This window comes from Grammomys surdaster, unplaced genomic scaffold (assembly GCF_004785775.1).
Source record: "Grammomys surdaster isolate TR1022 unplaced genomic scaffold, NIH_TR_1.0 185, whole genome shotgun sequence".
Taxonomy (NCBI): Eukaryota; Metazoa; Chordata; class Mammalia; order Rodentia; family Muridae; genus Grammomys; species Grammomys surdaster.
The window spans coordinates 16,177,271-16,191,885 of NW_021604630.1; the positions used below are offsets into that span (position 1 = coordinate 16,177,271).

General features: G+C 36.8%; 1 protein-coding gene across 2 annotated transcripts in view; it reads left to right on the forward strand.

Moving 5' to 3' along the window:
- The window catches only part of Vps37a (VPS37A subunit of ESCRT-I), a 33,696-nt gene extending 19,164 nt beyond the window's left edge, over positions 1-14,532 (forward strand). The window contains exons 5-13 of one of the 2 annotated variants that reach the window (XM_028768153.1): positions 3,863-3,879; positions 3,973-4,088; positions 6,619-6,689; positions 8,166-8,293; positions 8,376-8,434; positions 8,512-8,580; positions 11,640-11,783; positions 12,761-12,841; positions 14,202-14,532. In XM_028768153.1, coding sequence (XP_028623986.1) covers positions 3,863-3,879; positions 3,973-4,088; positions 6,619-6,689; positions 8,166-8,293; positions 8,376-8,434; positions 8,512-8,580; positions 11,640-11,783; positions 12,761-12,841 — 685 coding nt within the window. In that variant the 3' untranslated portion in view covers positions 14,202-14,532. Of the gene's footprint in view, positions 1-3,862; positions 4,089-6,618; positions 6,690-8,165; positions 8,294-8,375; positions 8,435-8,511; positions 8,581-11,639; positions 11,784-12,760; positions 12,842-14,201 lie in introns of both variants that reach the window. The other variant, XM_028768152.1, reaches the window with a different exon arrangement.
- The last annotated feature ends 83 nt before the right edge of the window (positions 14,533-14,615 follow it).

Sequence of the window (14,615 nt, forward strand, 5' to 3'; positions counted from 1 at the left end):
GTGTGTGTGTGTGTGTGTGTGTGTGTGTGTGTGTGTGTGTGTGTGTGACAGAGACAGAGAGACAGAGGAAGATAGACATAGACACAAACAGGCAGTCAGACAGAGACTGTCTCCCAGTCTGCCATCAGGGACAGAGGCATTCCTGCTGCCATAAACACTGACTTGTGTGAGGTTCTCAAGAGACAGACAGCATAGAAAATAGGCATTGGAGAGTTACAGAGAGTGTAGAGTCCTACACCTTTAATACTAGCACTCAGGAGGCAGAGGCAGGCTGATCTCCATGAATAGGAGGCCAGCCTGGTCTATAGGGTGAGTTCTAGCACCTTGAAAGCTATGTAATGGGCTTATATCCCTCCCTCCCTCATCCTTCTCCTTCCCTCTCCCCTCTCCCTCTTTGGTTTTTCAAGATTGGGTTTCTCCATGTATCCCTGGCTTTCCTGGTGCTCACTCTGTAGACCAGACTACTGCCTCTGCCTCCTGAGTGGTGGGATTAAAGGTGTACAACGGCCTTCCCCTCGCCTCCAGCTGAGCCTCATCTTAAAAGGGGAGTTGCATAGTAATGGCAGGAGATGAGGTCATACAGAGAGAGAAATCAGAAAGAGGAGGATCTGGGACAGGAGTCTAAGGTGTATACCACCAACAAGGAACAGTGGCAAGGGAAGGTAGAAGAGAGGCTTAGCCCAGAGCTTAGCATCTAGACGACAGCAGGAAATCTGTAGGTAGGCAAGATTCAGAGAGTAAGTGAGAACTGACCCAAAGAGTAGAGTGGACTGCTCTAGCCACTAGAGATGCTCTGAAACTGTCTTTTAAATTTCTCTAACTTGTTTTTGTCATAACAATTAGTAAAATAAGTCAACACAATCTTTTGTGGGAAGGTAGAGCACCAAGGATCAAACTCGGAACCATGCTAGCCTGACAGTCTATGCCTGAGCTGTATCCCTAGCTGCTGTGTTTTTTAAATTTTGAGAAAGTGCCATACCGAATTACTCAGGCTAGTCCTGAACGCACAGTTCTCCTTGTCTCAGCCTCCAAGTAGCTAAGGTCAAAAGCCTACAACACCAGGCCTTGCTAATACAAGTATTTAATCCATAATTTTTATAGTCTGTAGCAAGTATAACTTTTGGGAGGCACTTGGAAATGGAATTCTTCTACCCTCTGAGAAGAAAATAACAAGTGTGAGAGAGAGTTTTAGACAAGCAGGAGTGAAAAACTAGAGGTGCTTTCATGAAAGGCTTTTTAATAAAGGAGATGATCATCTGAAAATCAGCTTCATAGTTTGGGAAGTCAACCAACAATGTGCCTTGCAGTAATGTGGATAAAGAAAATGCACCTAGTGAATTGGATGGTCTATCGAGAGAAGTGTCTGCACAATGTTGAAGGTGCTGCTTGACTTTGTCAGCTTTGATACATGCAACAGGACAGAAAGAGCTGCCGAATATATCAGAGACAAGACTTCTGTGATTTAATACCCTGTTTCTTAGTCTGCTTTCCCAAGACTTAAGAAGAGTAAAGCTCAGGCCCTTTCAGAGGTGTTAGCAAGGGGTCTTCTAGGATCCAGGCAGCGCCTTATCAACTGTCCAGTAAGGAAAATACCTTTTACAAACGTTAAAGGTGTTGCCTCTCAGCAGCCTTGCTGGGAGCCCCAGGTAGACATTTCAGACCTTGGCTTGTTGTTATTGTCTGAAAACCAAAGAGGCTGTCAGATCTTAAAACATCTGTAAGAAGCAGGTGGAAGAAAAAAAAAAACAGAAACTACTCACTAGCAAAACCTACTGTTTTTTAATGTATGTGCTGGGATTGATCCCTAGGTCTGTGTGTGTTGTGCTGGCTTTTACTGCTGAGCTATGGCCCTAATGTACTCTTCTTTTGTCATGACATTCCTTTTAAGTTTGATATTGCATCTCTTAGAGGTATCTGGTTTTATTTTGAATAAGAATATTTGAATATTTTCATTTTTTTTCTAGAAATAGCATTTTACAGAATTGTCCTCTCTCCTAGCTACACCCATCTTCACTTACAAACACAATGCCCATTTACCAATTCCCTTTCCAGTATGGGATATTGTCAGACAAGATCTCTGCCTATTTTGTGGGCATAAAAAGTTAATGTATTTGTTATCTAGCAGTTTAATTGCACACTGTTTTCCTGTTTTAAAGATACTTTATTTTATGGAAGCTATATACCATTGTGTCCTCTACTCGCTGTTATGTTTGTTGTTGGAAATTCTTTATGTGTTAGAGAAATTATTCTTCTATGTATGATAGGCCTTTCAGCTGGTTTTATCAGCTTTGTTAGTAGTTTGGGGTGCTGGGATAGAGCCCACAGCTTTGGGCTTGCAGGAAATGCTCTACCATTTTTTTTCTGTGTTATGGAGGGCCTTTTGTTTTATCTTACTTTGTTTTTACTAGTGTAAAATTTATCATTTTTTAATAACCTTTGAATTTGGAATTTCAATAATCCCTTCATACCTTGAATATTTCTACTTTAAGGTTGAAATAGTCTAAAGATTTCCTTTAGTTCAAGAGTTTAAAAACTGTAAGTCCTTGATCCTTTAGCTTTTATCCTATTATGCCTTTAAGTGCTTGGCTCTTACTTTTTACCAAACATTGCAATATTGTTTTTTCAACTACTCCATTTCTACTTTAAATTTTAACAACTTGTTTTGTATTTTATATTTACTTCAATTACTCTCCCTTGCTACTCTAAGTTATTGTTATATAATTTATATTGATGTGTTGAAGAAGTAATATTTCTTTAGTGTTTTTCAGATTATTTTCTTTCGGTTCATGAGTTTTTTTCGTGTAAACTTTTAGGAAATACTTCAAAATCCTTAACAAATGTTTTCTTCCAAGAATGCCATTAAATAAGATTATAGTAGTTCTATAAAATTTAGTTTTATGTTATTTAGAATTTATACCAATATAGAGTGAAATATTGTTAGTTACTTAGTATTATCTCAAATATACCCTTAAGTCCCTTTTCTTTATATGAGAGCCACTAATTGATCAACTTATTATTAACTCAAATGTGTATATTTACATGATTTTTTCAGTGTTCATTTAGGCCTGAAATACTCCTCATTCTTATATAATTTGATTTCTTCTCAATTTTTTGTTTGTTTATTTTTTGAGACAAGGTTTCCCTACGTACCCTTGTCTGACCTAGAACTAACTGTACAGATAGAATGGTCTTGAACTCATGGAAATCTGCTTGGTTCTAACCAGTGCTGGTATTAAGGGTGTAGGCCATTGAAGCTAGCTTCTTTTCACTTTTAAGGGAAAAAAAATGTTAATTTTAAACCATCCTGCTAAAATAAATACTGTCTATCCTACTGTCTGACTAAGTCCCAGGTAAATAATGATTTGCTACTTTTTAAAATACTTATTTGTGTTTATATACAAATTTGTTTGAAATGTTTTTAACATTCTAGTAGCTCAGCCATATATTTGATTTTTCTTTTAAAATCTCTAGAAAAACAACCTCAACTTTAACGTCGATTTTGCCCGACATTGAAAGCCATTTATCAACATCTACTTGAGTAAATTTCCTGGATTAAATCCTCTCCATAAAGAAACAGAACTAAATGATGTCACTGGAATACTGACAACTCAATATGGCTTCCGATAGACTTTACAGAGAGCAATAGTATCGGATGCTTTCTAGAGCATTCCTCCTTTTCATAGAAACTACACTTTTTCTGAGGTGCTTATAGTTTATGACTTAAATAATTAGTTTAATTATAAAAATCAGTTGCCAAAAGAAATTTCCATGTTTAGAATTGTATAACCACTGTTATTCAGGACAATTTAGGGATGATTTGATTCCTAACACCTACCTAATGATCGTCTCTTTTTTTCTTCAGCCTATATAGTAATCCAGGTGGGATGCCTCCTTACCCTTCTCAGGGGTTTCCATTTCTTCCTCCATATCCTCCACAAGAAGCTAACAGGAGTATCACATCTTTGTCTGTAGCTGACACTGTTTCTTCTTCAACCACAAGTTACACTGCAGCCAAGCCAGTGGCGCCTTCATTTGGCGTCCTTTCAAGTCTGCCGTTACCAGTGCCCACAACAGAATCATCAGCATCGGTTGGTACCTCTGGAGTCTGTGTTTTGTATCGGTGAATGTGGAGAGCCTTTGGGGCTGCTTGGCAGGAATCTGACATTGCCCAAGGAGAAGGAAATGAGCTTTAGGCAGGAATCTGACTTTGGGCCATGACAAGGAAGTAAGTTCAGGCAGGAGTCTATTTTTAGGCTAAAACAGAGAAGTAATTTCAGTCTAGAATCCAAGTCTTAGGCTAAAACAAAGAAGTATGCCTCAGGATTGAATATGACTGTGGGCTAGGACTGGGAAGTAGGCTCAGATACTTTGTCATCCAGATGAGCCTTTAGAAACAGAGATCATGAGTGATCACAGGGTGATCTTGCCTTGTTTGTTGCTTGACTGTTTGTTTCTATTGTATTGTTGGTTCCTCAACCTAGAACTGACCTAAATACCTGCATGTAATTAAAAGAAAAGAAAAGCTGAATTAAACAAACCTGCCTTCAGCCTTAGAACTGGCTGGGATCATGCTGCAATTTTGTCTAATCGACTCTTTTCTTTTAATCCTCACTCCTGCACTGGAGAACCAGTTGACTGACTGAGCGGGCTTGGTCAGGTGAAATGGGTGTTTGGTCAGCTAGCCTTTATTATGTCCATCTACTAAGCTAGGCATAAAAGATTAAATCATATTTGTCATCTCAGATAACAAACTCAAAAAGGTAACCATAGGACTTGCTCATAAAGTTTCTAGAGAAAGTCCAGAGTTGTGGGAGACAGTTGAGGCCACTGCCTCAAGAGACCAAAGTAGAAATAACGATCATTCCAGTTTTTTACTTTGTCCCCAGTGCTTCTTACTGCACACTTAATAGTTGCTCAGTGGAAAAAGATGCAGATAAATGAATGATGAGTTTATGCTTGAGGCCAGATTTTTAAAGATGGTTATAAAATTTTGAGGATATCAAGAGTTTCCATTAAGCGCTATGTGATTGTAAAACATTGACAGAGGCCTTGTACTATATGCCAGGTGGCATGTTTGTAAAGTTGCCTGTAAGGGATCTGTCTGGCTGTCAGGTAGGATTTACTGGACAAGGCACAAGATTGGATTATACCAGAGAAGCAAGTATTATTAAATCAAAGAGTATGCTCAAAGCTTCCAGCATTTTATTGACTTAAAATTTATATGTTTATAAGTAATGCTGGTAGAGGTTGCCATGTAACATGTTATAGAAAAAAACAATATTTTATGTCCAAACTATATCTATGGATTTGGAGGCTGGCCTGATGATTCAGGCATTAAAGTGTTTGTTGTACAAGCCCAAGGAACTGAGTTCAGATCTCTGGCACCTTTCATAAAGCTCCAGACATGATAGTTCATGCCTGGTTATAAGGTGCCAGATATCCCTGATGCATTTCCAGAACTGAGGTAAAAACATGAAGAGTACAGATGGTTTTGTCTATTTTACTTATAGTTTCATATTCAAATTAAATAAAATGATTTCAAAGTTTTTCACTGTTCTTTTAACATGGTAAGTGGTAGAAATCAGCTTTAGTCTGATATATATTGTTACATATATGACTTTAGTCTGGTTTATATTGTTAGACTAGTCTATACCTAGAGATTACTCTAGATGTAACGATTACCAAGTTCTTGATTGAGTGAGAAACCCTGTCTTAGAAGAAAAAAAAAACAGCCAGTGTTGACCTTTGGCCTTCACACATACGTGCTTCTGTACTCACGTGTGCACACACAGAAACACATACAAATATATATAAATATGTATATGCATATACATTACGTTCAACGTTACCAATTTTATATTTTATAATCATTAAAAATTCAAACGTGAATGAATTTTGTTTTTCCAAAATCTTTCATCATTATGTTAAGAAAGATTATAAATAAACCATTATTTATTTGATTTTTTTTGAGACAGGGTCTCAATGAGTAGCTTTGTAACTCACTCTGTAGACCAGGCTGGCCTTGAAGTCATAGAGATCTGCTGCCTCTGCCTCCTGAGTGCTGGGATTAAATGCCTGTGCCATTTTGCCAAGCAACAAACTATTATTAATATTTTCTTTTAAATTTAGGGGAAATTTGGAGTGTTCTAATAAAAAAAGTCATAAATGTCCATATTGGTACTATGTTCTTCATCTATTTTATTCTATTTAACTTAAATATGTAACTACTCAGAGTGCTGATAGTTTACTAATATGTTTAATATCTTTATTTGAATGAAGTATATTCATTTACATCTATGAAATCCACAGATAATTCTCTATACCTGTTACAATTGCTCATAAGAGATTTATTTTATAATCATATACTTCTACACAGGCTAATAATACAGGCTCTTCTAAGAGCCATCCCCCACATCCCTCTGTAAAGTGTAAACTCTGTATAGAATTCCAGAGAAAGAGACTGGGGGGAGATGTGTTGGTGAGATGTGCAGAGATGGAGGTGGGGTAGATCGGTAATGAAAGCACGGCTAGATGCAGTACTGCACAGTTAGTCCTAGATGGTAAGTGTGATCAGTCACAAGTATAACCGAGATCTAACACTCTAAAACTCTTCTTTAGATGAACCAAAATGGTTTTGGTTATAAGATGCCAGATATTCCTGATGCATTTCCAGAACTTTCAGAACTAAGGTAAAAAAACTTGAAGAATAAAGATGATCTTGTCTGTTTTATTTATAGTTTCATATTCAAATTAAATAAAATGATTTAAAAGTTTTTGACTATTCCTTTTCTGTGGGTGTCTTAGTGGGTAAGTGGTAAATCAGCTTTAGTTTGATAAACTGTTACACAGTTGGTCTGTACCTAGGGATTGCTCTAGATGTCATGACTACCAAGGTAACAAAAGTTCTTTTCTCTCATGTGATGTTTGCAGTCTTTGAGAATTTTTTGGTGAGTGTATTAGATTCTGATAATTTCAAAATAGATCTTTCATTGTTTCTTTAGTAGATTAATGCTGTGTATGGATGAGTAAACTAAAGTTATCATAATGCATTCAAAAACTAATTTTATTAGAAGCCAAAGTTTTATTCAAATTTATAGCTGATACAGTGGCAGGATTAAACTTGGGTTTTTCATAGAACATAAGATGCTCTATGAAATGAATAAAACATTTCATGGTCTTTCCATTTAGTGGGGTACTCCATGCACCCCACTAAGGATTTATAATACCCATGAGGCTGCTACTATTAAGACCATTGAATACAATTTAGAATAATTTGGAATTTTATGTCTTTAGAATATATTCTACCAGGACTGCACAGATTAAAGCCTTTTGAACAATCTTGTAATTTAAAATATAAAGTTGGACTTTCTTTGTATTTTAGTTCATGTGTAAACATAAAAAAATAACATGTAAAGAGTGCAAGTTCAACAATAGAAAAGATGTTCCATGTCTCTTAACGGTTCACTATGCGTTATAATGCTCAGGTTCCAAGAAGTGAGGCTCTATTAGAAAGTACTATCTTTCTTTTCTTCTTTGTAAACATTTACCTACTATAAAAACTTAAGAAAACATGAAAACTACAGGAGGAGGAATGAAATAGTGTGAACAGCCTCCATGCTTCTAACATCCCCATGGTTCTTTGTTTCCTGTGCCTATCTATCCAACTCTGCTGGGTACCTGCATGTGACCAGGCTCTTCTAACATCCCCATGGTTCTTTGTTTCCTGTGCCTGTCTACCCACCTCTGCTGGGTACCTGCATATGACTCAGGCTCTTCTAACCATCCCCATGGTACTCTCTGTTTCCTGTGCCTGTCTGTCCACCTCTGTTGGGTACCTGCATATGACTCAGGCTTGCTCTCTATAGCTTGCTTCTTGCTGAGTTTTCCTTTTTTTTTTTTTTTTTTTTTTTAAGCACTCACGGTGTGCTCAGCCCTCCCACATCAATCACTAATTAAGAAAATCCTTAGAGACTTACCTACAGCCTACTCTTACTTACAAAGGCATTTTGTCAGTTGAGGGTTCTTCCTCCCAGATGATTCTAGCTTATGTCACATATAACTTCCCATCACACAAGTCAAGCTGGAAAAGTGAACATTTGTCATCATGGAGAAAAACCAGATGACTAATATTTATTAACAATTTGCTTTTTCTTTTGTGTCTTTAGTGTGTCACAGCTCACAGACATGAATGAACAGGAGGAGGTATTACTAGAACAGTTTCTGATGTTGCCTCAACTAAAACAAATTATTACTGACAAGGAAGACCTAGTAAAAAATATCGAGGAGTTAGCAAGTATGTCTCCATTTGCTTTAATTCATAATTCCTGAGAAAAACCTGATCTGTGCTGGGAAATAAGCAGAGATTTGTTTTACAGGAAAAAATCTCCTTTTGGAGCATAGCTTGGAAACCAAAAGGCAAGCTGTTTTAGATAAGGTGAGTTAATGATCATTTTGAAGAGATTTTTACGCTTCAAAAATCAAATTAAACAGCAATTTTATGTTTTCTTTTAGTATGAATTACTTATACAAATGAAATCTACCTTTGAAAAGAAGATGCAAAGACAACATGAACTCAGCGAGGTACGACTGACTAGTTCTTTCTCCTTCAGGGGAGCTGCTGTCCACAGTGCCAGCCCTGTCCTTTGTTCACTTCTCTGACTTGATGAAGCTGACACCTGTAAACAGAGTTCTTGTTCATTCGGAGTTTATCTAGTTCTAAATCCCATAAGGAATGAAAACCCCCAGGAAATTAGGAAAGTAGTATATCTGTTGTAATAAAATCTAGTAACAAAAAGTTTAAGCATAATTTAAAAGATTAGACTTCTACTTATAAAAAACAATCATTAAAACTAAAATAGGAGAGGGAATCTTTATAGCTTATTGCGGCAGGAAACATTGTAGTTAATAATTTGTTTCCCTTAAGAGAATGCTTATATTCTCTAGTTACAACAGCATAGAATATCAGTTGAATGAAAGAATATTAATAAGATTTGATTCTTCAGAATATGACCTAAAAGTTTAATATTTCCAATTAGTCTCCCAAATATGTTTTTAAAAATTTAACAGATTTTTCTTTTTAAATCTGAATGGATTAAAGTAGTCAGGAAGGAGTTGAACGAAAAAAGAAAGAAAAACATACTTCATCAATATCAAAATATTCTGTGAAATGTCATTTAAAATGATGCAGTTCTTTTGTAGAAAAATGGAAAATAGTTGTATGTATGCTGCAATTCCAAAATAGATTCATGTATCTGACTAATAACTAGAAAAACTTCAGGATTCACCGAATTATATAGTTGTTTTATCAGTTTAGAATCCAATGAGAAGTAGCCTTGATCTTTTATATCAAACTTCATAAAGGTCATATTATACAGAGTCTAAAAAAATACAATACATAAAGTTTTTGAACAAAGTACAAAAATCAGTTAATTTCTAGAAACATCTTTAAAAGGTTTTTATGTGAAAAAGTTTTAAAAGCCCTGCTTTCTAATTGTAATAGAAGGTAAAAGCATAGAGGGAAATGTTCACATTTAAATATATAAGTTTAAAATGAGAAGAACCAAAAATAAAAGTGAATGGTTGTTTTAAAACATATGTATAATATAACACAAATGTCGCTAGTGGATTATAAAGAGCAAATGAGAAAGTAGGAAACTCATTTAAGAGAAAATGTCTTGTAAAGAATTGTGTTTGGGGCTAAGAGGTAGAACATGAACCGAGCAATGTAATGCCTTAGGCACATCTCTGCCACCAACACAGTTCTGCTTTAACACTTTTCCTTGCCCCTGGACATTTATGTAAGAATTGCTTGAGGTGATTCTTGAAATACTTAAAAATTGGCCTGAGGTGGTGGCACACACCTTTAATCCACATACTTGGAAGGCAGAGGTAGGCTGATCCCTGTGAATTTGAGGCTAGCTTGCTCTACAGAGTAAGTTCCAGGATGGCCAGAGCTACAGAGGGAAACTGTGTCTCAAACAAAACAAAACAAAACCCCAGAAAACCAAGAGATATGTTTGTGATACTTTATGGATTAACTTCTGGCATTACTAGGAGACTAAACTCTCACAGGAAACTCCCTGATCCTCTGGCTTTTACAATCTTTCTAATGTTTCTTGAGCCTTGGCTACAGGAGTTATTTTGTATCTGTTTGGACTGGGTTCTACAACTCTATTTTGGTTAGTTGTTTTCTGTGATGGTCTTTCTGATATATTGCAAAGTTTTCTCGATGAGGGGCGAGGACTGCATTTATCTGTGGGTTAAGAATTATGCTGGATTAGTAAAGTGGTAGTTGTAGGTTCTTCAAGATCCACTTCACTAGCCCTGGGTAGTTGTCTAGGTTCCCAGTCACAGGCATGATTTCCCCCTTTGTTGAGCAGGTCTTAGTCCTATTAGAAGGTAATGGTTACTGCCAAGGTGTGCATGCTGCTACTGCACTTGTGAGTTATCGTGACAGGCTCGTCATTATTGTGGTTCACAGTTAGGTAGAACTGTCGATTGCTTCCCTCCTTTAGAAGTTTGTATGGTGCTTTCTCGTACCATGAAAGCTAGTCTTCATGATGGAGCATTCAAATCAGTCCCAGCGTAGAGACCTTAAGGCCTTGTGTCTGAAGTACATGCTGTCTTCAGCAGGTAAGGACTTGACCTTCCACTTCTGGATGGCAACCAAGTGCAATAGCAATAGCCTGTAGTGTTTGGGGCATCTCTTGGACAACTCTGAGCAATAAATCAAATGAGGATTTCTCGTGCCTAGTCTTTGATTTTTTGTTAGGTGGTCTTTGGTTCTTGGAGGGAACATTGTCAACCGAAATGGGATGTGATTTGAATGTTAGTAAACTTTTTTTTTTTCAATGGAAGACTCTTGGAATGTATGAGATTGCATTGATTTTGTAGATCTTTTGAGTTTTCCTTGTCATCATAACCTAACAAAGATAGACAAGAACAGGAACACAAGGAGATGGGGTCATCGGGTCATCCAAGTAGGTACTCTCACAGTGATGTAACTCCAAAGTATCTAGGATAGAACAGTGATTTTTCAGTTTCTCATTTAACAGTTTTACAGTTTGTGATTTGGTTTATTTTTTTAGTCTGGTATCTGTACTTGCTAATTATAGGTCAAATTGACACAAGCTATAGTTATCAGAGAGAAAGGAACCCCAATTGAGGAAATACCTTCTTATGATTGGGCTGTACAGGAGTTGGTAGTACATTTTCTTAATTAGTTATTGATGGGGAGGGCCCAGCACATTGTGAGTGGTACAGTCCCTAGGATCTATAAGAGAGCTAAGGAGGACCAGACCAATAGCAGCACTCCTCCATGGCCTCTGCATCAACTCCTGCCTCCAGGGTCTAGCCTAGCTTGAGTTCCTGTCCTGGCTTCCTTCAATGATGAATGGTGATGTGGAACAGTAAGCCAGACAAAGCCTTTCCTCCCCAGTTTGCTCTTTGTCCTGGTAGTTCATTACAGCAATAGAAAGAAACCCTAACTAATAATAGACAGCAGTGTCTATCCAAAGTAGCCAATGCTGAAGACCCATGTGAATATTGCTTTTCATATCCCTGCCTCATTTCCCCCTCTGTAGTTTATCTGAGAATTATAGACTAATGCATTGTCTGATTTTTTGTTTGTTTGTTCACAGAGTTGTAGTGCAAGTGCCCTACAGGCAAGACTGAAAGTAGCTGCACATGAAGCTGAGGAAGAGTCTGATAATATTGCTGAAGATTTCTTGGAGGGAAAAACTGAAATAGATGATTTTCTCAATAGCTTCAAGGAAAAGAGAACAGTATGTAATACTCTTCAATTGAGGATGAGTGACATAGTATCAAAATTTTTTAATGTGTTCATAAGTAAAAATCAATAGCACATAACCAAGCTGGAGTTTTGAGTACTGAGTGGAATCTGAGCCTCTTTGGGGAAGGATAGCAGGACTCAACTCTTGCTTTAAACCTGTTAGTTCTGAGTACACAAGCAGGTAAATCAAATGACAGTTCTCATTCAGAAACAGGAGTATCTGTATCCTTGAGTAAATCAGCTGTAATATTCTTCTGCAGACAACCTGTTTTACAAATTGCCTAAGTACATATTAACTTATAGACACTAAACAATAATACTATTTAGAACTTTCTAGAACAGCTTCTATTCTGGTATTTTCATTGTATCCGAAGGGGGGGGTCTGTTTAACAATTTGATGCTAAATATTTAATAGTCCTAAATATTTACCTAATATCTTTGAAACAATCATCGTTGTAAGTTTTATGAAATGTTTGTGTGTAGGGATGTGTTTGTGAGAGTGTATGCTTGTGTGTATGTGTCCTATTAAAGAAGATTAGGATAGATTTTATGAGCTTTATTTTTCATGAGAGACAGAATTCAGAGATGGTTAGTAACTCATCTGTGTTTATAGTATTAATAAGAAATTGGTTTCTGATCCATTCTATTCTGGATAGTTTGACTGAAGTTTTAGTTTATTAATCTTCCATAGTTAACAAGAGCAAAGTTTAATTCTGTGTTTTTTAAAAGCATAGGCATTTGAAATGAAATAATCAAAATTTAGTATTAGGAAAGTTTATAATCAAAGACTTTTCAAACCAACCTTAATGTTCTTCTGGATTCCTCCTAAACTTGAGGAGTTAGTAGCTACCTTAAATGTTAAAACGCTAAAGGAATGTTAACAAATTAAAAAAGTCTTATTTGGAATTCTGTCTTAATGTAGGAAGTAGTTGGAAAAGTGACTGCTATTTTAAATAATTTATCTTCTAGATTTGCCACTGTAGAAGAGCTAAAGAAGAGAAGCTTCACCAGGTGATCGCGATGCACAGCCAATTTCACGCTCCTCTCTAGGTAAGTACATTCCCAGTTAGTGTCTAAGGCTGTTACACAAGTGTACTTTAACTGACTAGTCCTTAACAGTGCCTGTTCACTGTTACCATGTTCTATCGTTAGAGCTGTTGACTGTTGACAATTATATATTAAACATTATCATATAAGTAAGTCTGTAACCAGTGGGAACCCTGTAGATATTTTCTCAGTGCTACTGTATCCTTAATGAGAGTTTGCATTTCTTCTAAGGTTAGCTTACGGTCATGTTCTTCCTTCTACCGTCGTCTTCTAATCCATGCTCTTCCAGCCCTTAAGCGCCTTTCCTTTTCCTTTCTACTTATTTTAAGAATGTCTTGTTTACAGAAGAAAACCCTGCCCCGTATTCTCTTGCTGTGATAAAATACCATGACCAAGGTATCTTATAGATGGAAGAAGTTACTTGTGTTTATGATTGGTGAGGGAGAGTCCATAATGGTGAGGCAGGCTTAGCATCCGGCAGCTGGAGCAGGAAGCCAAGGGATGACATCTTCAACCATAGACATGAAGCAGAGAGCAGTCTATTAATATGTGTGCTATGACCTCTCAAAGCCCACCCATAGTGACTTACAAGCAAGGCTGCACCAACTCCCAGGACAGCACCAAATGGTCACCTACACAGGCCTACTGGGCTATTTCTCTTTCAAACGATCACAAACCTAAATAAGAGCTTGTTACTGAAGAATACAGAGTTACTATAGAGCCAAAGTAAGGAAAGAACAGCCCAGTTACTGAGACATACTGGAAGGCACTCAGTAACCAAAACAGATCCTTCTCAGGCTAGCGGTTTCTCATTTCTGCATCCAGTCTGATTTTTGTTTTTGTAGTGTTGGGATCAGACCCATTGCTTTCCAAGTGTTCAACAAGCACTCTAGAACTGACCTACGTCACCAGCCCCAGTTTCTTAGTCAACCATCAACCACAGCAGCTGGTGTCTACTGAGAGTCTTGAGTTGCAATACAAATCCCTAGGAGAGATGGATGAATCACCTGCATGTAGCCATCCAGGCTGAAGGAGTAGACAGACTTTAAGGAGGAGCATGGGGGATTCTTTTGAAAAGGGACAAGGTAATAGGCATTTCTTATCTCTAGTTTTTATTCCATTACTATCACCTCTGAATCGTGTTATATCATAATTTGCAAAGTGAGCTGATTTTTATACTATTTGTATTCACTCGCAGCCCAAGAAGTAGAAATAGATTATTGAAAGGAACACATTGAAATCTTTTCCTTACCCAGTTCCTTCCCAGTCAAGTTACAATATCTTAACAGGAAGACAGTATAAAGGAATGAGTGTTTATAATCTTAAATTTGTTTAAATCTTTAAATTTTTTTTTTCATTTCAGATTTCCCTGAAAACATGAACCACCAAGAAAGAAATGGGACACAAACCTAAGCACATGATTTTCTATTTATGACTTAGGAATTGGCATTTCATGACCATGGCTGAGATCCAGATGCACTATAGATTGTATATACACCTGAGACTCATTTTGTATAGATTAGAATGACTGCTATATTTGAGAAAATTTTCTGCACTATTTGCACTAAAAATGTTTATTGTTGACAAATCCTGTATTTAAGTTCCTCTGCTATTCCTGATTAAACATCTATGCATGTAATTCTAGCTAGTTTTTAATATTTTATAAAACTACTGATTTACATTTTTACTTTTAACTTGAAGCTGCCTCATTTCTTTATCAAGAGTGGTTATTAGATCCCTTTCCTGTCAGCCTTCTTTCAGAAACTATTTTCAGCTG